Source organism: Fusarium poae, chromosome 1 (genome assembly GCF_019609905.1).
Source record: "Fusarium poae strain DAOMC 252244 chromosome 1, whole genome shotgun sequence".
Lineage (NCBI taxonomy): Eukaryota > Fungi > Ascomycota > Sordariomycetes > Hypocreales > Nectriaceae > Fusarium > Fusarium poae.
This window is the reverse complement of record NC_058399.1, coordinates 4,157,373-4,177,698: the sequence shown is the minus strand read 5'-3', so window position 1 is coordinate 4,177,698 and position 20,326 is coordinate 4,157,373. Positions and strand designations below refer to the sequence as shown.

Sequence of the window (20,326 nt, the reverse complement as noted above, 5' to 3'; positions counted from 1 at the left end):
CCTCAAAACATACTCGACTTGTTTATGTACATATAGACATTGATATGGGTGTTCCTCAAAGTCTCATAGCTTATGTACCTACATATAGACATTGTAGACTGTGAGTTTATGGAGCAAGTCCACTTCTGTTTATCTAGGTTCCGTTTGAACTCATGATGGCCCATGACGCCACGATGCACTGCCACATGGCTGAGCCAGGCGGCTCATCAGATAATCCGACTCCGAGCCCAAACCATGCGCCTTCGGCTGCTAGTTAGTGGGTAAGGGCTTTGGCGCACGAAACCCTGACGTTCTCACCAAAAAAGTTGTCCCAAACAAGCGTCAATCTACAGCTCACGCCCGCGACCACCGCCCAATCCACCAATTTCCCTACAGTACGGCGATACTCCCGATCCAACGCGCATTTTACCATCCAGCTTACCATCCTTCAGGTCGCAACAATGGACGCCTCCAAGCAGCCCGTCAAGCTCGTCAAGGTCACCCGAGTCCTCGGCCGAACCGGTGCGTTTTTACACTCCCCACGAAATTGATATGGACGGAGCGAAATATCAAAAATTTCGCCATCAAGCGACGGAGTGATTGAATAAATTTCTGACTCGGTTGGATAGGTTCCCGTGGTGGTGTCACCCAGGTCCGCGTTGAATTCATGGACGACCAGACCCGATCCATCATCCGAAACGTCAAGGGCCCAGGTACGATCAATTCTCGAAAAATCCCCCTCGTTATGGAGCCCCATAGGAGGGGTCAAGAGTAAGAATAATCAAGAATTGCGAATGCTGACTTGTGACCGTTACAGTCCGTGAGGACGACATCCTTTGCCTCCTCGAGTCCGAGCGTGAGGCCCGACGACTACGATAAATGTGCATTCTGGGGAGCATGGGGTTCTTGGAAGATGGTCAACGACGGATGGTCTATGCATGTTGAGGCGTGCGCGCCTTGTATTGGGACATTGACCTGGAGCTGCACATTACCCTTTTGGCACTCCAGTTTCATTTGTTAGAGGAGTCACACGGACGGGTCTGGGATAACGAAAAATTCCAGAACAGTTCTTCTTCTGCATGCAGCATTGGAATCCGACGAAAAGTGAAATTTATTATTGTTCCTCTCGCGCATGGCTTCCTCTTTCTCCTCATCAAACGCACGTCTCGCGCCCTCTCGGAGCTCAGACAAGAAAACGGATTGGGGGGAGGATATGCAGTCAACACGTGCTACGATAATTCAATGACCCCGGTTTCGATATTGACCTAGCAACAGGAGAATTCATGCCTCTTTTCAATGACAGACTGTTCTCCATAACTAACCTCGCTTCGAATCGTGAGTATCCGGTCACGTGCAATTTTCCAACCTCAAATTGGGCGGGGCGGCCAGAGGAAATCTTTAATTCTTCAACTTTCCAACATCGCACAAGATTTTTCAAAGCTTCAGCACCTCTATTGGTAAGTCAACACTACTATTTGCTTTACACACGCGCATTGGGAATGATGCTTTTTTAGCATGTATTACCTGAAACATACATTGATGTACCTTTTTATCACCAAGATCTCTGACCCAAAATCCTCACTCACACTTGTCGCCGCATCTTCTCCTCAGGCCAGCTGGCTAACATACGAAAAAGAATCTCCTAGGTCTACTACTCGTAATGTCAGTACCCAAACCTCCGGTCGGACATTTCAACGTCCTTTTCTTTGCCAATGCGAGCTCCTTCACTGGCAAAGACCATGAAGCTCTGCCAGCCACTATGCCGCTCAGCAAGCTCTTCGCCGAGCTCGAGAACAGATATCCTGGCATTAAAGCAAAGATCCTTGACTCGTGCCTTGTTACTGTCAACCTCGATTATGTAGATTTGGCCAGTGAGGAGGGGGCAGAAGACACGATGATCCGCGAAGCAGATGAAGTGGCAATTATCCCTCCCGTCAGCTCTGGTTAACGGATATCGAGTGCCAGTCGAAAAATCGCTCAGCGGTCCAATTGTGACTTTTGTATCTCGTAGCCGCATTGTCGAGGTCTTCTCCTAGGGACCTCCGTTGTCCGGCCGATGTTCTGGTAACAACGGTTCGCGCTCTCCATGTTGTGTCGATGCCCTGTTCCAGTAATGGTTCTGTAATCTCCACCAGCCAGAATTCTTCTTGTGATAACGCCGGAACCAGCGAGCGGCTAACACAAGTAAGACCATGAGCAGAACGAAGGTCAAAGTTGATACGATTGTAATAATGGTTGTGAGGCTCGTTATTGATGAAACTTGACACCCTAGAGGTCGTGACCGAAGTTCCCATCGCTCTGCCCAGTGTGGACAGACGTGCTCATCATATGCTGGAGCGAGCAGTGGAATCTTGTTCGTATTGGGCACACAGGACCATGTCTGTTACTTGATTAGATCGAGTATGTTACGTTTGGGCTGTCGTATTCTAAAGCATTGGGAGTCGTACAAAAGGACACCAGCTGCACTGCGAAGTCGCAAGGCAACCTTTGCACGTTTGATGTTTCCAGCATCGTTGTAAATGTTTGTGATCATAGTTCCTGTGTGAAGTAAAGTTGGCTCGGGATGTCTGGATATCATCGTGAGAAAGCCACAAAGCATTCATTGTCGCGTACCAGAATGAAAATTATTACAGGAAATTTCAATACGAGCACAATGGTGATTTAAGTTGACAGACGGATTGGCCATCATCGGAGACGAGAATGAAGCTGAGCGGGGAACATCATTCATCGTACATCGACCCCCCTACAGCCACACACCAACAATAGCTCATACAAACTCGTTATTGGCCCACCATGGCATTCGAAGCTGGGCTCTTGTTCATACAAATCCCGGAACCCCATCCTTCGAGCGACAATTTCAGTAATGCATGTAACGCATCCAGGTAAACAAATAGTGGCCATGTTAATCATACATCAATCACCATGTGTTTATTGTATGCTGTATCCATCAGAGCATGGCTTGTCCTCGTGCCTGTCGAGACCTCCTTACTCGCCGTTTCACCTCTCTAATTTCTGCTTTCCTTCTTTTGGCTCTTCTCTCTTTTACATCCCGAGCCGGATTATTGCCCAGACTCTCAAGGGGCATGAGGTCAGATAAGAACCGCCGGATGTGCAGACCAGTCTTCTCGCGTATGAAGGCATCGATTTGCTCATTGCAAGCTGCTGAAGCTGCGATATGTAAACCTCTTAGCACATCTCGGTCTAGAATTTCTCCTTGGTCATATTCTCGAGTTTTCTTTTGAAGGCTTCGAATGGATGACATTCTTTTTGGCACGTTTGGCCGGCCGATCTTGTGTCCGGAAAACCCCCTTGAACAAACGGTGACGTGATTGGGTGAAATCGAAGAATTGTAGTGATTGTCCTCTTTATCCTGTGGTGCGTTTCCCTGGCCTTTGTCGCGGGGGTGCTTCTCTGGTGTGGATGGCAAGGTATCAGCCTCAGTAGACAGCCTGCATTCTTCTCCCACGGAGCTTGTTGTCGATCCAGGTTGAGGTGGCTCTGGTAAAGGTTTTTCGTATCGGTTGGCCGACTGTACGCGTTGAGGGACAACTATGTCGGCGCTCAGGCTATGGGAGTGTCTCAGAGTATTGGGTGCTAAATCGGACTGGTTAAGGCTTTTTGATGGTCTAACTGATGGTCTAACTGATCTGGTGCCTGGGCTCTGGCCTTGGCTGACTTTGGTTACTCGTGATACGTGTGTGCCAGTGTCACTTTCTATACGAGATTGATGATTATTCAAGGATGGACCAGCACCATGCGGAACAGTTGATCTTTTCGACATACTCGAGCGACCAGCGGGCGTCTTTGAACTTGGAAAGAAAGCTGTTGTGGTTTGTCTCTGTTTCCTTCTGGTTTGAGGATACTGCGAATAAGATTTTGCTGTCTGTTTGTTGTGATTCCCTCGCTGACACGAATTTCTTTTCTCCGGGGATACCATGTTAGGCCACTCGGGAAAAGAATGCATATGGGTTCGGGGAACTTTTGATGTAGGCCCAGTCAGCAACTTCTTCTCGGGGGGGTTAGAATACAGTGGCCTTGGTTTCTGTGCAAGTTGAAGGCAATTCTAGCCACTACAATGGCACAAATTCCCAGATTGGCATGAAGTGCAGCGAGTACTAAGTGCTTGGTCTGCAGCTGTAGTTCTCTTTCGTGAGCGATCGTCATTATCGACCAATGCATATCTCCATTCGTCCATGTCTTCGGCAGCGGGAAAAGGAATCTCTGTACTCGAGCTTGGACATCGGGTGGCACTATCCACTTGGCCAAGATGCGGTTGCTTGGAGAGTGACTTCAAGTTTGGGGTTGTCTTAGCTCGATATTTAAGAGCACCAGGGTAGAATTGCTGGTTTGCTTGATCCTCTGAAGTAATAGCTAGCCCAGCAGCCTTGAATTCAGAACGGAAAGGGAGAAGTGCAGATATGGTCCGGAGGCTCGTGCCAGACCTAGGCGGTGTTGGGGTTAAGATTGGCAGCTTTCCTTTGGCGCCGGACTGCTCAGCATATTGTTGAAGCTCTTGAGTGAAATGATCAAGTGCTTCTCTTTGACTTGTAGTCCTTGACTCATTTTCAGGGCTATCTGATACTGGTTGTGCCGCTTCCTTTTGGTTGTGCTTTGCCCGTGGGGATTCATCCTTGATCGTTAGCAAGTGCAGTTGTTGTGCGATATTTCTCGAAATAGCTTCCACGAGTTCATTGTTCAGGCCGGGGTCGTTTTTTGTTGTAGAAGTAACCCCAAAGACATCTGTGCCGGGGACTCGCGAAGGTGTCACATATTTATGCGTGTCTGTCGTTTTGGGATGGTCTCTGAGGGATGAGGACGATACTCTTTTTGGGAGTGTTAAAACATCCATCTCAGACATGTGCAGTGGACTGACAGGCTTTTGTCTGTTATTCGTGATCATCGGGCTGGCTTCTGAGGTATGGCCAGGGCTGGAAAATATTCCAGGTTTAAACTGTGTATCATAGCCCAGCCGAGTTTGGTTCTGGATCACAGGATCGCCTGTTGAAGGTCTTTCAGTAGCTCCAGGTGATCCATCCGATGAGCTTGAATACGATGCGATATGAACCGGCGAAGAAAATCGATGTCGACCGTGACGTTGACTTGTGGATTTTTGATGGCGTACGCGTACATGCCGTCGTGGTAGAAAGATGATTCGCCCGCGACGTCCTGAGTTATCACTGACAGAGTGAGGTGGACGTGTTTTGGTAAGGGAGGGAGGATTAGAAGCAAGTTTAGACGATGATGTGACCATTCTGCGATATACAAGCTATACGGTTCCCAAATAGCTTTTGGTGATACAAAGACGAAGAAGAAGATGATGATGAAAAGTTGATTGTGGAGTCATAATACAATGGAATGGAATGGAAAGGAATGGCGATGATGGAGATGGAGATGAGAGAGTTTGCTGAGTCCGTGGTATTCCGAGAACTTGCTTTGCGAAAGGTCCCTTCCTTTGGGGTATATTGCAGACATGATTCTTGCCGTTCAAGTTGAAAGAACTGTAGAAGGAAAGGGATGATGTCGTTTATTTAATATCCTTGATACCGGGTGATCCGTAGACTTCAAGTTGGCGTCGTCCCTTCCGCAAGAGGAACTCAATGGCGGCAAAATCTCTTTTGTCAATGCTCAAGTTTCGAGCAAACTCATTTCTATACCATGGAACATTAGAAAATGCTAAATGCTAATATACGTTTGAAGCAACGAACCTCGCAAAGCTCTCAAAGTGTGGTCGAGTAGCCTTGACAGTTTCAGTGTCAGTCACAAACAATTATAAGTGAACAACCTCGGCATCCATTCATACCTGTGGCTTCTTTCGCGTCTCTCTGAGACAATTGCGGTAGAGGGCAAGAACCTCCTTTTGAAGTCCCGAGAGGCGAGCCATTATGACTTGACTGGCTCAAGGTAATAAAAGTGAGTGAGTGAGTAATTGAAGGTTGAATACTAATCAAAATGAGTGTTGATGTAATTGATCAACTTCAGTACCTAGACTACCTACCTGTAGGTAGAATATAAAAATATGGAGCCCTGGGAGCCTCTATTCATGTTGTGGGGACAAGTCACCTCGGAAGCATTCAACAACACCAGAACTGACTCTCCCATACAAAACCATGGAAATCTAAGAAACGTCATATTGTACCTATTCTAGTTTATCATCATATTTATCCCTTGTTCCATCATCTCTACAACGTAGATTCAACAATATAGTGCCCATCCCCAGAACCATCTGACTCTGGCGTGAATATACTGTCAGCATCGCCTTCAACCTCCTCATACTCCCACTCACTGAGGAGTTTCTCCCTCTCCAATACAACAGCTTCGAGCCACTTGTTCTCAGCTGCCATACGTCTCACCGTCTCTCTCTCCTTCTCCTTGCAAGAATCGTCCAGTCTGTGTTTGGCGCTGTACATGAGCTCCTCTCTATAGCAACTGTTATCTTGGAGTTTGAGCTCCAAGTCCTTGAGCTGCTCAGCCTTCCACTTCTGCCAGGCATACTGTTTCTGGTCCATGCGCTTTCTCAAATCCAGCATCGCATTTTCTATCTCTTGATCCCCGTCTTTTCTGTCCTTCCAATACACTTTGAGCCGCTCATGGTAGGCCTGTTCGAGATCATTCTCTTGAGCTGCTCGAATTTGGAAATCTTTCTTCAAAGCGTCTTCCTTCTCAGCCATCTTTTCCAATATAGTAGTCTTTAACTCTGACCGTTCTGATTCGTGCTTCTTTTCCAAAGAGTTTTTCGCGGATCCGATGCTGATGACCATATTCTCACCCTCCTTTTCCTGGTCGACTTCGAGCAATACTTGCTGCAGCTCATGTAGTTGGTCGAGTAGAACCCGCAACTCTTGGTACTTGGTTTCAATATCCCTGCGACGAATACTTTCCTGTAGAACTCTCTCTTCGAGCTCCCGCTGTCGGCGTTCCTCTTCTAAACGTTCCTGTTCCTGTCGTAACAGTTCGGCCTTGAGAGCTTCTTCACGCTCAAACTCTTCTATCTGCAGAAGAGCTTGCCGTATTTCCTCAGTCTCCGCTAGTTCGTTGGTTCGCCTTTCTTCTCGTCGGGCAGTAGCTCCGTCTTTGACTGCTTGAAGGTGCTCCATTGTGCATTCACAAGTGCGCCAGCGTCTCTCACAGACATAGCAGAACTGGTTTCCGCATCGACAAGTCATATGCTGACAGGCCTCTCTATGTTCGACCAAAGCATGACATTTCGAACACCTTTTCCACCCTTCGTCTTCGGCTAGTTGGTTCGTAAGGTTCATATCAACATCTTGAGGGCACTCTTCTTCCCCATGAGCCGGTCCTCGGCATAATGTGCACGTCAGGTGAGATCGATCGCAAACACCTCTACGCCTGCTTTGGTCGATTCGTTTAGGCTTTATCCAGAGACTGCAGTTAGGTTCGCTGCAATAGACTCGTTCGCTGACTGGGAGTTCCCACTCCTTGGACCGTTCCTCAAACGTTTTCTTCAAGTTGGACGGAATGAACCGAAGGACAGTTTTGATGGGGATCTCATTTAAACAACATTTAGGTGGCCACTGCTGCTCATTCTGACATGCAGCGGAAACCAGGCGCACAAAGCAATCGTGGCAGTAGTTATGACAAGGCACTTTTATGACATCCTTGGGGTGAAAGTCGTCAAGACACGACACACATTCACTGCCACTCATTAGTGAGGGAAATCAATGGTGACTGCCAAGACCTACACTTCTTCGACGGTATCGGACTTGGTCAAACGAGTGACACTCTCCTTGCCAGCTTCTTCTTGTAGAACCCTCAGGACCGCGCCTGTCGCACTACTTTCACCCCTTTCGTTACTGCGCTGGAAAAACCGGCGAAGTGAAACAAGACGTGTCTTGTTTGCCTTGGCCTCGGTCTTTGTAGCAGTGACGCTGCGGCCAAAGGTTGTCATGTGTATAACAGGTTTAATCTCGGGGGTATCTCTTCTTGTATCATCTTGGACAGGTTTCTCAACAGGAATGATGATGGGCAGGTACGGTTCTTTGTTCTTGCCCTTTTCATTCTCTTGAAGGTGTCGTTGAGCCTCGGCTTCTTTTCTCTGGCGGTCCTCTTCTACATTCCTTGCTTTCACGTTCTCGACTGATGACTGCAGTATATCGAGAAGAACCTGGGACGTTATATTGGGAGCCCGCCTCAATGCACCAGGCGGATCGTATGTGCGCCAGTCAAAGTCAAAATCAAAGTCAACTTCGTCAGGGATTGGTAAGTTCTTAGTGGACCAGGTAGTTCGCGGTTTCCCATTATTCCCAGCAGACTCTGGATTGTCAAGAATTTCGAGAGGCTTCTCGTAAAAATCAATGTAATCCTCAGGTCCGAAAGCGCCAGGCATGAGGGGCTGATCTCGGCTCAAGCCAGTCATGCCTCTCGCTATATTTTCCGAGACGACGTTTCCCCTTTTGAGTGACCAATAAGTGTAGCGAGCAGTTAATCGTTGACAAGGAAACAAAATAAATATATGGTCAGGGACTTTGAACGACTCGATTATACATATATACTATAAGGAGCCGTGGTATATATATAACGAACAAGGCGAACGGAAGAGTGCCTCCGCCCCGTCAGGTATGGGAGCTCGTTAGTTAAAGCCTAAAGATACAATAAGTCGACAGGCCCGTCCTGCTTTGGCTGGCTGAGACGGGCTGTGTAAGAGGTACATGAGAAGTAGCATGGGCATCGAGCTCTGAGTTTAAGTGCAAACGAGAGGTCACTCTGGGAAATGATATGACCAAGTTGTTGCCTTTACTAGCTCAACTAGGCATTTTTCAAAAGCTAGAGTCAGCCCTAGAGGCGATGCTGAAGCGAAGCTATCGCGCCCTGGAATGCTTTGAGATAGTGCATGGTCCTGTTGAATACGTATGGCCGACCAATAAAACGTCCTATGCTGTAGCACGCACACATATCCCTGGTCACTTCTCGAGTGTTGCTGCAAAGGTGGGCGAAGTGGCACTGGTATGGTACATATTGATAGTAAAGTGACCATTAGGAACAAGACCGAGGTTCAGCTGAAGCTTCTAGCGTGTCCTTGGGAGTGCGCGTGGTCTAGAAGGGATTATTGTAGCCTAAGAAGGATCAAACAACAAGAATAGAATACCAAGGGGGATTTACATTCCATTGGGTAGTACCTACCACGACAATATAAATATCGATTCCATACAGTCTAGTCTAGGTAACAGGGCGTTGAACGAACCCACTCACCAGTACATCCAATTAAGATACCTACCTACCTATAGATTAAAAGCCCAGATAACCTGATAATTTAACTTGAATATATAGAAATAGCCGTACATCCTTGGCTAATGAGTTAAACACTCCGTATCATGGGAAAACTATATAGGCTTCCTGTGCGCCTACGTTAGGTAGGTTGGTAGATACTGGCGACCTTGATGGAAAACATGTATTCTCGTCCATCTTGTTAAGACAATCTGATCACGTGCTGACGACTTGCACAAAAAACCTCTTCCCAGACAAATCTACCTACCTAACCAAGCTGTTCGATTCATTGTTGGTCCTAAAAATTGTTTGCGGTTCCTAAGGCCATAAAATTGATTTATTGAAACTTACCTTACAATATGTCCATCGGTGAAAAGGGCGAGTCGGCCCAGTAAGTTCATCTTGTACAGAGTCCAGGGTATGCCATTTTCTAACATAACGAATGAGTCCGCTCAAGATCTTTGATGTCACTAGGAAGCAAGATCGTTTCTTATATGCTCTCGCGCCCATGGTTCGGTATGGAAAGGTATGTCAATGTCTGCCATACAAAGCACAAATCTCTGATTTACGACAGCTTGCCTTTCGACAAACAGTTCATAAATATGGAGTTGATCTTTGTTGGTCCCCCATGATTCTCGCAAAGGAGTTCAACCGTAGCGGTTTTGCCAGAGACAGTGGTGAGTAAATCCATAAACAGGTTCAATTAGAAGCTAACATATACACTTAGACTGGACCTTCTCTACTCAACCCAACCAACCACCCACTATTGTGCAGTTCGGTGCAAATGTACCTCTGGAACTTGCTCGCGCATCAGCACTCGTTGCTCCTTCTAGCCAGGGTGTTGATCTCAATTGTGGATGTCCCCAATCTTGGGCTTGTGCTGAGACGCTAGGCGCTGCTTTGATGAACCACCGTGAGTTGGTTCGGGATATGGTCGTCGAGACCAGGCAACGCCTGGCAAGTGACGGATGGGGTGTCGGCCTCGAGAAGGACATCGACAACCCCAAAGGTCGAAGTGTAAGCGTGAAAATCAGGATTCACAACGACCTCAGGTATGACTCCCCTCTACTCGAAACAAATTTGTCACTAATTTACCAAGACAAACTATGGATTTTATAGATACTGTGATAGGGCATCCCCAGAATCGCCACATTGACTGGCTCACTATTCACCCACGAACAAGATCGACCCCATCAACCACCCCAATCAGGACCGAGGCTCTCGAAATTCTAACAGAGAAATACTCAAAGATACTTCCTATTCTCCTCTCAGGAGACGTCTTCGACCTGTCGACCCTCCCCTTCCAGCCCACCATCACCACCAACAATGATGCCCCCCTTCCATCTATCGACAAACTGGTTCTCAACGACAAAGACTCTGCTGTCAACATGCCACGTCCCAGCAATACTCATCTTTCAGGCTTCATGTCTGCCCGTGGCCTTCTTGCCAATCCCGCCATCTGCGCCGGCTATTCGGCTTGCCCCTGGGAAGCTGTCGAGACATTTATGTGCAAAGTGGCGCGGGCTCCTGTGCCGTTCAAGTTGGTCCAGCATCACATCATGGAGATGACAGCGCCTGGAATGGGCCCCGACAAGACCTCGCTTCTGGAAAAGAAGGAGCGTGCTGAGATTATGAAGTTGACCAATACTTGCGAGATTATCGACTTTCTCGACGAGAAGATTGAAGAGAAGACTGGGAGAGTTGGTGGCATGAGGCGAGACCTGTGATTGTCCCCCGGTTACGCCTTACAACAAACCCGGCCTACAGAACGACAAGAGCATGGTATCTCATTCAATGCATTCATGACTATAAAACCCATTCTCTGCTATCCTTGCTACAGAGTTTCCCACGATCCGCCTCTTACATCAACGCTCAGAGGCCACTCAGCACGCTCTGAATTCCTGTCGTTCCCGAGTCATCACGCCTCTGTACAAATGCTCTGAAATCTGCTCTGGACAACTTGCCCCTTACGCCTGTGGCCGCCAGTGTTCGTGTCTTTTCTCGGAGCGCTTCGGGCCCGACAATAAACAGTGAGCCAATCTCGGTGAGCATTTCGACGGCAGAGCCGACCTCCTTGGTCATAGGCCACTCTCGCATGGTGGATACATACTTTGCGATATCCTGCGTCACCATGAGACCGCCGGTTGCGTTGACCTGGAACTTCTTGAAATGCTCAAAGAGGAGCTTGAGAAGCACCAGTGCTAGCTCGGTGAAGAACTTCTCAGAGTTTTGTCCGTCAATGGCTTCCCGAGCGAGACGGTGGACGCGGGCCAGGAATGTGCAGATACTCAAACACGTCTGTGTCTGAAGTGAGTCAAGATCAACCTCTTTTGGCCGGAAATCCTGCTTCTTCTGGCCAGCAAGTGACTTGGTCACCCAGTTGGACACAACGTCAATGGTGCCCTTCATGACGTTGTTTGTCTTCTTTTCAATGTTACTAATGGCTACCCTTTTCTGCGCCTCCATGCTCCGTCTGACTGTTGTGTTTGATTCCGCAAGGCGTATGAGGACAACTGTGATGAATCTATCCATGAGACTTGTAATTGTGACAGCTGGATGAATCGTTGGCAAGTACGATAGGTCAGGCTCGGTTTTCGTGTTTTCTTGCACCGAAATCTGATCAATAGCAGCGTCAAGGGTTGTCTCGATGTAAACTTGACCCAGGCTTGTCAGGAGTAGGTTGAGGAGGGTATTCACATCCTTGGGGGTATCAGTCTGGGAGCCGAGCTCAAGTGTACGCTGAACGCTCTCAGCCAACCACTTGAGCATGCGCTTGGCATTTGCTACGCTCAAAGCACCGTCTTCTTCTGAAACTTCGATTTCGTTCTTGTTGTCCTTGTCCTTATCTTGGACGCCGGCAACGCGCAACATCATGCGCTTCTGTGTAGGTGTGAGTTCTGAAGAGTCGAGGCGTTCGATGTAGGCATCCTTTGCTGACGCGATTAGCTGCGTACCCTGCTGGGCTAGCGATGCCATAAATCCAGTAGGGGCCTTCTTCTTCCTCGAATGGTATATACTGTACTTGAACAGCAGAGAGCTGTACATTTCTTCCAAACTCTTTCTTTCTCGGTCAATGTACGAGTTGCCGATCATGTATGGTACAAAAAGCTCTTCCATTTGCTGGTCGAGGGTGTGGGCTATTGAAGCTGAGCAAGGCTCTGGGTTCTCTGTCAACCCATGGGATTTCAAGTCTTCGACTAGCGTTCCAAGATATGTTCTTGACGAGTGCAGAGCTCTGAGGAAGGCCAGTGAAGAGATTTTGAGAGTTTCATCCAATACCATTTCGAGCCTCTGTTGGATTGACTGCTGAAATATTCGTTGAATGAACTTGATGAGCACTGTTTCGTAGTATGGGAATATGAGCTTGATCTGGTTGGACTCATCCTGCATGACAATCTTGATCTCGTCAAGCAGGTTTTGCAAGCTTGGCTCTACCGTCGGTGGCTCTGAGTCGGGATCTGCCAGTTGTTCCCAAGTATCGCTGTCCACTTGAACCTCATCGGCGAGAAGTTGATCGCGGTCCAAGAAGAACGCATGCTGGTTGACAAAGGTCGCAATCACACTGGCACCCCCATTGAAGTCGTAGAGAACCTTTGCACATTCCATCATGTCACCGTAGTTGCCCTTCTTGTTGCTGTTTTCAAACTGCTGTAAAAGATCCTGTTCGAGCGTTTCGCAGAACTTTTCCAATACCTCTCTGGTGTTGTGTAGTCTCACGTTGCCCACAATGCCATTTGTGATTCCGCCGTTTCTCTGGCCGTTTGTCTGCCCCCATGATGTCGGGTCCAGTCGTTGACTTATGCGCATGAGTTGACGAACAATCATGGCGCATCGCACCTTGTGTTCAGAACCGGCTTGGCGTTGGACGTCTTGTAACATTGATAGTTTGCCCGTTTCGCTAACCTCTGTCCAGCACTGAATTAGGAATATGGCGTCGTTGGCTCTCCTTCGTTTCTTGTCCAAGTCCTCGAGCTTCTCTCCGATCTGCAGCGCCACGTTGCCGTGTGCGTGGGACTTGATGCCGATTCCGTTCTTGTATGAATGTTCCTGGTTGAGAGAGAGGTCTAGCTGTTCGAACGCCCGCATAGATTCGTCGAGCTTCTCTCCTAGTGTTTCGAGAGTTGAATCGTGAGCTACCTCTGCGCGGCGCACGTGCGACATGAGCTCCGATTCCTTCTCCTGGAGCTCTGCTCCCAGGGAACCGAGCTGATCAAGGGCATCTAAGACTTTGAGTCAGCATGATTGGCTATATATAGATCTCCCAAAGAGTGTCCGCCGTACTCTCAAATGTTCGAATCAGGGGTTTGGGGTCGAAGGGCGCTTGCGCATTGCCAGATCGGCGGTTCGAGGGTACGGCGCTTTCAGCGAGACTGTCGACAAAGTCACGCACTATAAAGTCCTTGTTGGAGAAGTCGTCGAGAGTAAAGTTCGGTCCTCTTGGGAAGAGACTCGTCTGGCCAGAAGCAGCGCGCTCCATGTTGTTGATGCTAATGAGGGTAGAGGCGCTACATGTGGAGAGGGATCATCGACGGTCGATACGAATGGAGGGAGGAGATACGTAGTTCAGATTCGAGGCGAGGCGAAGCTGCAACGTAGACTATTTGCCAAGTCACGTCGATCTAGTTTGGGTGTCGCTCATGGAGAAACCATGGTATTGTAACAACGGGCAGGTAGGTTGGTTGAAGTAAGGTAGATTGGGATACCTTAGCTTAACCGTGGATATGTATTGGCTGCCCACCCACTTAGTACCTACTAGGTATGACTGTTATAGACAGCTTCAGAGGCCTACAGAGCCCAGCCCCGCTATCAGCTGCTGAATTTCAGTGGGAGAGCTGAGCCACAAGCACGTACGTGAGGTCACCCAACTGATTTAAAAGCCAAGAGCTTCAGTGGGGAAGCGACGTAACTTGAATCGCACCGCCACGACTTTTTCCTGGAGATAACCTAGGTAGACACGTCTGCCCACGTTCCCTGTTCATGCTCCATCAACTTATAAGACTGCCCATCCCCGACCGGTTGTTGCGCGACCCCAATTCCCAATTCCCAATTCCGAGTGTTTGTTCAAGTTGAAACCTCGTCGCATACACCTAGACAACCCGAATATTCCCTTGAAACTTCAGAAAGTGTTGGACAGCCTCGAGGCTGCACATTTGCTACCATGCCCGTCATGACAACTCGTGATCGTCTGGCCTACAGGGCTGACGAATCCGGGGACCACAAACTCTTGCCGGAGAGAGAGAAGGAAAGGATGCTTGAGGTATGATAACAATATGCGCGAGCATGTATGTACTGTGCAATCCGTGAACTGACAGTTCGTAGTCCTATCTTCCCAAACCCAACGATCCCCCATCGACTATCACGAGTTCTCGACCTCAGCGAAGATCGCGCTTGGGACTCCGTCGCTTCCTCCTTAACCAGATCCATGTCCTCATATTTGCCGTTATGCACGGAATCTTCTCTCTCTACATCAAGTTGCGCCAAACGTGGAACGTCGTGGGCTACCAGGTCTCGTCCGTCGTCAAATACCACCATGGCACGCCGCAATACATCAAGAAGGATTTGCTGGGTCTTTCAAAGAAGCCCAAGCACCTGAGCGTCATCCTCAAGCTCGAGGAGAACCATCGCACAAAAGCCGATGTCGAACGACTCCTTGACGAAGTAGCCGAGATTGCGACATGGTGCGCCTGTGCCGAAATTCCAATGCTTTCTGTTTACGAAAAGACAGGTACGTCTTTGACATGTGATTTCCTTATTCCTACTAACATACGACAGGGATCCTCAAGAAGCACATGCCTCGAGTTTGTGATACTGTTAACCAAAAATTCGCTTTCTACTTTGGCTCTGAACATCCTGGTCTTACTGTCACATCCCCCCACAAGGATGACTTCTCGTCACCCTTTGGCGACAATATCAAAGAGCATCTGCGCCTACACCTTATTTCCGAGCAAGATGGTCGTGACTCTATGGTTGATCTCACCCGTACCCTGGCCGAGATGTCTCAGAGGGGCAAGCTTTCTCCTCGTGACATCTCCACAGAGCTGATTGATGCTGAGCTTTCAGAAGGTATCATGGCTGAGCCTGATCTTTTGCTCACTTTTGGTCCTTATCTCGAGCTTTCAGGATACCCTCCTTGGCAGATTAGGTTGACCGAGATCTTCTGCCTGCAGGACAACGAGAGGGTCGGATACGAGGTCTTCCTCAAGGCCCTGCAACACTATGGCCGGGCTCAGATGCGTCACGGTAAATAACTGCTTCGCATCTCCTTTTTTTTGTGGTCAATTTCTTTTTGTATCTAGAATAATTATATCCCATCACGCGATTTCCAGACCAACATCTCTCTGGCCTCCCTATTCCATCTGTACACTGGCCCAGTCCCAACATTGTAGTTGTAGTAATTCTCCGTCCCCCCTTTAACCATTGCTCTTCGAAACGTTATGTTGATCCTTCCACCGTCTTCTTGATTCTTTCCTGTCCGTTTCGGTATAGAGTGTAGCCAATTCGACTGCGTTCTGCCTCTCATCAGAACCATGTCGCCACTTCCCAGTGGCAATTTTAGCGGCTTCGCGTCCACGGCAGGAGGGTTCGCAGCATTTGGAGGGGGCGGCTTGTGCTTCATGAGAAAGTCGCGTCGTGCCCCGAGTGAAAAGGAAGCAATAGCCGGATCTTGACCCAGGAACTGCTCGTCGTCGCTATGAAAGCTAATGCTGTCGGACCCAGAGGCATAGTAGTTTACGAGACAGAAGTTGTACTCGCACCCTGTGGCCAATTCTGTCCGACGACGAAGCTCTTCAAGGCATTTGGGGATCGGTCTAGGAGGGTACTTGACGTATCTCTTGTCCGGAGCTCTGGATCCAGTGTTGGTGTCTACTGGGAGGCCTTTGTCGTCGAACTTGGACGTCTCATCGAGACCGAACACAGTCGTCCATCTGTTATATGCGTAAGCCGTCAAGTTCCAAAACAATAGTATTGTTGTTACCTTGGGGTTCGTATTTGAGTCTCTATCCCACCACGTTTGATCTTGTACTCGACCCTGTAGAAAGGGAGTTCTGCACGGAGAAACTCAAAGAGCCTTCGGGATACAGAGGTTGGTATGAAGGGCTCGAAATATAACAGATCTAGATCAGGCTGGTCATTGATTTCCCTACCAGGCTGATCTGGTAAAGTGGTCAGCTCCTTGCTAAGAGATGATGGCAATTCCTTGATAGGATGAGGATAGAACTGATGCTTTGAATATGTAGACTGGAGTCATGGTTAAAATCATGAATTTGTGATTTGTATTGAATTTCTTACTTCCTCTGCAATCAGGTCACTGGGAGTTATTGCCCCGAATTCTGTTTTGGGTTTCTTCACTGTAGGGCTGAAGAAGGCGTCAAGGGTGCGTTTCTTGGACATGACGGTACTGTGTGTAGATAAGGACTTTCGAATAACTTTTGACCAAAATACTGTCAAGAAACTGAGTGGTATTTTTCTGAGATACTATGTACAAAACATTAATTACTAATCTAACATGAATACCTAGGTAGTGTAGGTATGTATCTCGAAAGTCGTGACATCACCTTGAAACCCCCAGCCTTGCGTCTAAGTGAAACCTGTGGCGCTTATATGTGGCTGTGCACAAGAAGCCTTCCAAATTCTGCAAAGTGGAAAGCCCTAACTTAACCAAACAAGCTCAAATCAGCCTCACTTCAGGGACCCTTGTTTGACTCATGTCATTCAAGTCGGTACAGATACATTTTCGCCAAAATCTCAACGATATCTAAGAGGAGCAAGGCTTTACGATGGATGTTAGTCCCCCAACCCCTGTCACTGTAAATCTATAGAAACATGATCAAGAAGCATCAAGGAAATAATAGCAAACTAATGAGTCCTTGAAAATATTCAGAAAAACTCTCAACTTCGAGAAATGAACCTATTCCGAGCACCAGCCGCTCGTGCGGCAAAGACTCTCGATAGGTCGCTCTTCGCAAAGACGCTCAACTCTGCGGCGGCGTCTATCAAAGAGAATAAGCTTCTTTCCAAGTATCGCAAAGAGCTTGAAAAGACAAATGAGGTTCTCTTCATGGAGAGGTTCAACCCAATCCTGCCCGACCCTGACCCTTCCCTTGCTTCGGAGGGCAAGAAGTGTATAGTCTTGGCTCCTCAGATCAAGTCTGCATGTGAGTAGCGTCCGGTCTGTAAAAATACAAGACAGAGAAACTGATAAAAGAGGGCATAGCTCCAGATACATGGAGCCCCATCCTGCGAGAAGCCGCCAAAGTTGGTGATATCAAGGTGGTTCCTTATGATGTTGAGATTGGTTATGATTTCTGGTCATACTGTAAGTTAGGAGCTTTGTATTATAACGCACGAGTGACTAACAAGATCAAGTTGATGTTATGAAGTCAATTCTCCCAGAAGAACTCCATGAGGAGATCCCAAGTGGCTTCAACACAGTAGGACACGTCGGTATGTTTCTGAGCTCTTGTTTGACTGACAGTGCCTATGCTAACAAGACAGCACATCTCAACATTCGTGATCAGTACCTGCCTTACAAGAACATCATTGCTCAAGTCCTTTTGGACAAGAACCCCCACATCAAGACCGTTATCAACAAGATCGATAATGTCGGTTCAGAGAACGAGTTTAGGACCTTTGCCTATGAAGTTCTTGGGGGTCCTGATGACCTGAATGTTGAAGTCAGCGAGGCTGGCTGCATCTTCAAGTTTGATTACTCCAAAGTATACTGGAACAGCAAGCTTGACACTGAGCATAAGAGAATTGCAGGCTTGTTCAAGCCAGGAGAGGTTGTAGCAGATGTCATGGCTGGCATTGGGCCTTTCGCTGTCCCAGCTGGTAAGAAGGGCGTCTTTGTCTGGGCCAACGACAAGAACCCAGAGAGTTATCGTTACCTCGAAGACGCGGTCCGTAGGAACAAGGTGAGCCGAGCCATCCCTTTCTCGTTTCGTCCTAATCCGATGCTAACTCTCCATGGCAGGTCTCGGAGTTTGTCAAGCCTTTCAATCACGACGGCCACGACTTTATCCGAACATCTGCAGACCTCGTTCTTGAAGCATCCAAGCGCGGTGACTGTGCGGTTATTAAACCCCCCAGACCATCAAGAAAGTCCACAGCGCCGCCTCCGGAACCCGTCCGAGTGCCTGTGCCACCAACCATCTCACACTTTGTCATGAACCTTCCGGCATCCGCAATCGAGTTTACTCATAATTACCGTGGCCTATACCACGGGCATGAGGAGCTCTTTGAGCCTCACACCGATGCCAAACTACCAATGATCCATGTCCACTGTTTCTCGGTCAAGGCTGATGACGAGACACCGCTGAACGATATTTGCGAGCGCATCCGTAAGGAGATTGGTGTGTTGCTTAAACCGGGAGATCCCGAGAACGAAGGCGAAGTTCTCGTCTACGACGTGCGAGACGTTGCGCCAGCAAAGAGAATGTTCTGCGCTTCGTTCCGCCTACCGCGTGAGGTTGCCTTTGCCAGTAGGGCTTAGGCGAGTCTGACGATACCGATGTCTTCGGCATATGTCAAGCCCCGGGATGGGACGGACAACCGGACGGCCGGAGGGCTATAGCCTATTCACTTGAGCACTACTATGCTGTGCTGTAACGTATCCGTACTGCAGTATGATATTAATTGACCAACCCGGTGCAGCACGAGCTCGGAAACTCAAAAAAAGGGCACACAGCAAGGCGCTTAAGCTCGCGAAGAATACAAGTTTCTCTGCAATCAAGGACAGCGTCGTATTGGAATTCCCGTCTGGACATGGCCGTCGATAGTAAAACGCTTACTTATCACCCAACACTGTATCTCGCCCGGATGATTTATCCCACGGCCCGTCCAGGCACGATGACGCTTTCATGATAACTCAAACCGAGTATAGTTAGCCGCGATAACGGGTTGCGGGGTTTCGTTGGTTTGTGACTGCAACCGGTCAGCGTAAGCTTCGGGATACCCTGAGAGATCGACGATACATAAGTTGCTCTCCTTTGCTGTGGTCTTGTTTTACTTAATAAAAACAAGCCCACAGCATGCCAGGCGTGGCTGACCAGGCCAAGGCGTGACACACCCATCATGAGCTTGAACCTATGCAATGGCATCCCTGCTCACTCTCATCTTCACACTCGTGGGAACGGGTATCCCGTCATCGATTGCACCTTATCTTGGAGGACACCCTTATTATGAGCAACACCTGACTCCTCCTTGAACAACGCAGACGCATCCCTTTCAGATCACTCTAGTGCAACTTTGCATGGTTTCACGGCATCACCGTTGCACTGTCGACGTTTTTTATGCCCTGCAGTGCGTTGCGCATACATTGGGGTTGGAGCGAGCTGACGCATGCCCTGTTGTGTAACCAAGAAGAACCAAGCAGCCAGGCCAAGACAAGACAAGACGAGGCAAAACTCTTGGCCCATTAGTCTACAGATCGCAGGGACGAACCGATTGACTGAGACACCAAGGCAGATAGAAAGTAAATCACTAACATATACACAAACTCGATTTTATCCTTGAGGCAGCGCTGTATGATGCCAAAATCAATCATGTCTTTCTCGCCGTCAATTATCACATCCACAAACCTGCTGGGTATCCCTTCTTCCCTCAGGTCCTTTTTTCAAGGAGCCATATTCGTTCTTCCTATTTTGGTGTCGTGCTTCATGACCTTTTCGAGTCCCTGGCCCTGACCCTGGCTTTGGCATACCCGCCGTGCCGAGTCCAGGGTTACCTCGAAATCTAGGCGACCTCGGTGTGGTATTCCGTAACCCTACGCGCAGCCAAGGGTGCTGCCATCCCACGCAAATTCCCCTGACCGATCTACGCCGTGTACCTCAAGCAGAAGTAAGGCCTGCAAGCCATGTCTGCGCTGCATTATCAGTGAGATGAGGCACAACACCATCGCAAATGGTGGCATATGAGTTTCGCAGCATCATTTCGGGGAGTTAATGGCGACATGTAGTAGATTCTTGAATCTTAGCAATTGCTTTAGGAACGTCGGTTTTCGCTTCAAGGGATGCTCGGCAAGTTTCGAGAACCCACAAAGAAACCGAGAGGCAAGGCAACACGAGCATCAATGAGAGATATTTGGAGAGATTCAAACTAACGTAACATCTGCAACATGAAAATG

The 20,326-nt window shown here is 48.4% G+C and overlaps 11 protein-coding genes across 11 annotated transcripts; 4 read left to right on the top strand and 7 right to left on the bottom strand.

Annotated features, from left to right (window-relative positions):
* Positions 1-234: 234 nt before the first annotated feature.
* RPS28 (40S ribosomal protein S28) lies at positions 235-858 on the top strand (the record flags this gene model as incomplete). Its single annotated transcript, XM_044845962.1, has 5 exons — positions 235-252; positions 306-374; positions 432-501; positions 609-692; positions 797-858. The coding sequence occupies 5 exons, from the start codon at positions 235-237 to the stop codon at positions 856-858; spliced, it is 303 nt and encodes a 100-aa protein (XP_044711878.1).
* Positions 859-1,005: 147 nt separating this feature from the next.
* Positions 1,006-2,512, bottom strand: FPOAC1_001356 (uncharacterized protein; the record flags this gene model as incomplete). The annotated part of the gene is made up of 3 exons (XM_044845961.1): positions 1,006-1,208; positions 1,976-2,154; positions 2,427-2,512. 3 exons carry the CDS (start codon positions 2,510-2,512, stop codon positions 1,006-1,008), a joined length of 468 nt encoding a protein of 155 aa, XP_044711877.1.
* Positions 2,513-2,926: 414 nt separating this feature from the next.
* FPOAC1_001355 (uncharacterized protein) lies at positions 2,927-3,760 on the bottom strand (the record flags this gene model as incomplete). The annotated part of the gene is made up of 1 exon (XM_044845960.1): positions 2,927-3,760. The coding sequence occupies one exon, from the start codon at positions 3,758-3,760 to the stop codon at positions 2,927-2,929; it is 834 nt and encodes a 277-aa protein (XP_044711876.1).
* A 282-nt stretch (positions 3,761-4,042) lies between these two features.
* Positions 4,043-4,879, bottom strand: FPOAC1_001354 (uncharacterized protein; the record flags this gene model as incomplete). The annotated part of the gene is made up of 1 exon (XM_044845959.1): positions 4,043-4,879. One exon carries the CDS (start codon positions 4,877-4,879, stop codon positions 4,043-4,045), a length of 837 nt encoding a protein of 278 aa, XP_044711875.1.
* A 624-nt stretch (positions 4,880-5,503) lies between these two features.
* On the bottom strand, positions 5,504-5,860 carry FPOAC1_001353 (uncharacterized protein; the record flags this gene model as incomplete). The annotated part of the gene is made up of 3 exons (XM_044845958.1): positions 5,504-5,627; positions 5,685-5,716; positions 5,780-5,860. 3 exons carry the CDS (start codon positions 5,858-5,860, stop codon positions 5,504-5,506), a joined length of 237 nt encoding a protein of 78 aa, XP_044711874.1.
* A 298-nt stretch (positions 5,861-6,158) lies between these two features.
* Positions 6,159-8,353, bottom strand: FPOAC1_001352 (uncharacterized protein; the record flags this gene model as incomplete). Its single annotated transcript, XM_044845957.1, has 2 exons — positions 6,159-7,632; positions 7,680-8,353. 2 exons carry the CDS (start codon positions 8,351-8,353, stop codon positions 6,159-6,161), a joined length of 2,148 nt encoding a protein of 715 aa, XP_044711873.1.
* A 1,207-nt stretch (positions 8,354-9,560) lies between these two features.
* FPOAC1_001351 (uncharacterized protein) lies at positions 9,561-10,928 on the top strand (the record flags this gene model as incomplete). Its single annotated transcript, XM_044845956.1, has 5 exons — positions 9,561-9,592; positions 9,649-9,727; positions 9,776-9,878; positions 9,929-10,253; positions 10,301-10,928. The coding sequence occupies 5 exons, from the start codon at positions 9,561-9,563 to the stop codon at positions 10,926-10,928; spliced, it is 1,167 nt and encodes a 388-aa protein (XP_044711872.1).
* Positions 10,929-11,073: 145 nt separating this feature from the next.
* Positions 11,074-13,678, bottom strand: FPOAC1_001350 (uncharacterized protein; the record flags this gene model as incomplete). Its single annotated transcript, XM_044845955.1, has 2 exons — positions 11,074-13,421; positions 13,483-13,678. The coding sequence occupies 2 exons, from the start codon at positions 13,676-13,678 to the stop codon at positions 11,074-11,076; spliced, it is 2,544 nt and encodes an 847-aa protein (XP_044711871.1).
* A 681-nt stretch (positions 13,679-14,359) lies between these two features.
* On the top strand, positions 14,360-15,449 carry FPOAC1_001349 (uncharacterized protein; the record flags this gene model as incomplete). The annotated part of the gene is made up of 3 exons (XM_044845954.1): positions 14,360-14,458; positions 14,521-14,926; positions 14,974-15,449. 3 exons carry the CDS (start codon positions 14,360-14,362, stop codon positions 15,447-15,449), a joined length of 981 nt encoding a protein of 326 aa, XP_044711870.1.
* A 53-nt stretch (positions 15,450-15,502) lies between these two features.
* Positions 15,503-16,593, bottom strand: FPOAC1_001348 (uncharacterized protein; the record flags this gene model as incomplete). Its single annotated transcript, XM_044845953.1, has 3 exons — positions 15,503-16,127; positions 16,178-16,440; positions 16,492-16,593. The coding sequence occupies 3 exons, from the start codon at positions 16,591-16,593 to the stop codon at positions 15,503-15,505; spliced, it is 990 nt and encodes a 329-aa protein (XP_044711869.1).
* Positions 16,594-16,979: 386 nt separating this feature from the next.
* TRM5 (tRNA(m(1)G37)methyltransferase) lies at positions 16,980-18,694 on the top strand (the record flags this gene model as incomplete). The annotated part of the gene is made up of 6 exons (XM_044845952.1): positions 16,980-16,985; positions 17,084-17,357; positions 17,417-17,518; positions 17,569-17,646; positions 17,698-18,116; positions 18,176-18,694. The coding sequence occupies 6 exons, from the start codon at positions 16,980-16,982 to the stop codon at positions 18,692-18,694; spliced, it is 1,398 nt and encodes a 465-aa protein (XP_044711868.1).
* Between the last annotated feature and the right edge of the window lie 1,632 nt (positions 18,695-20,326).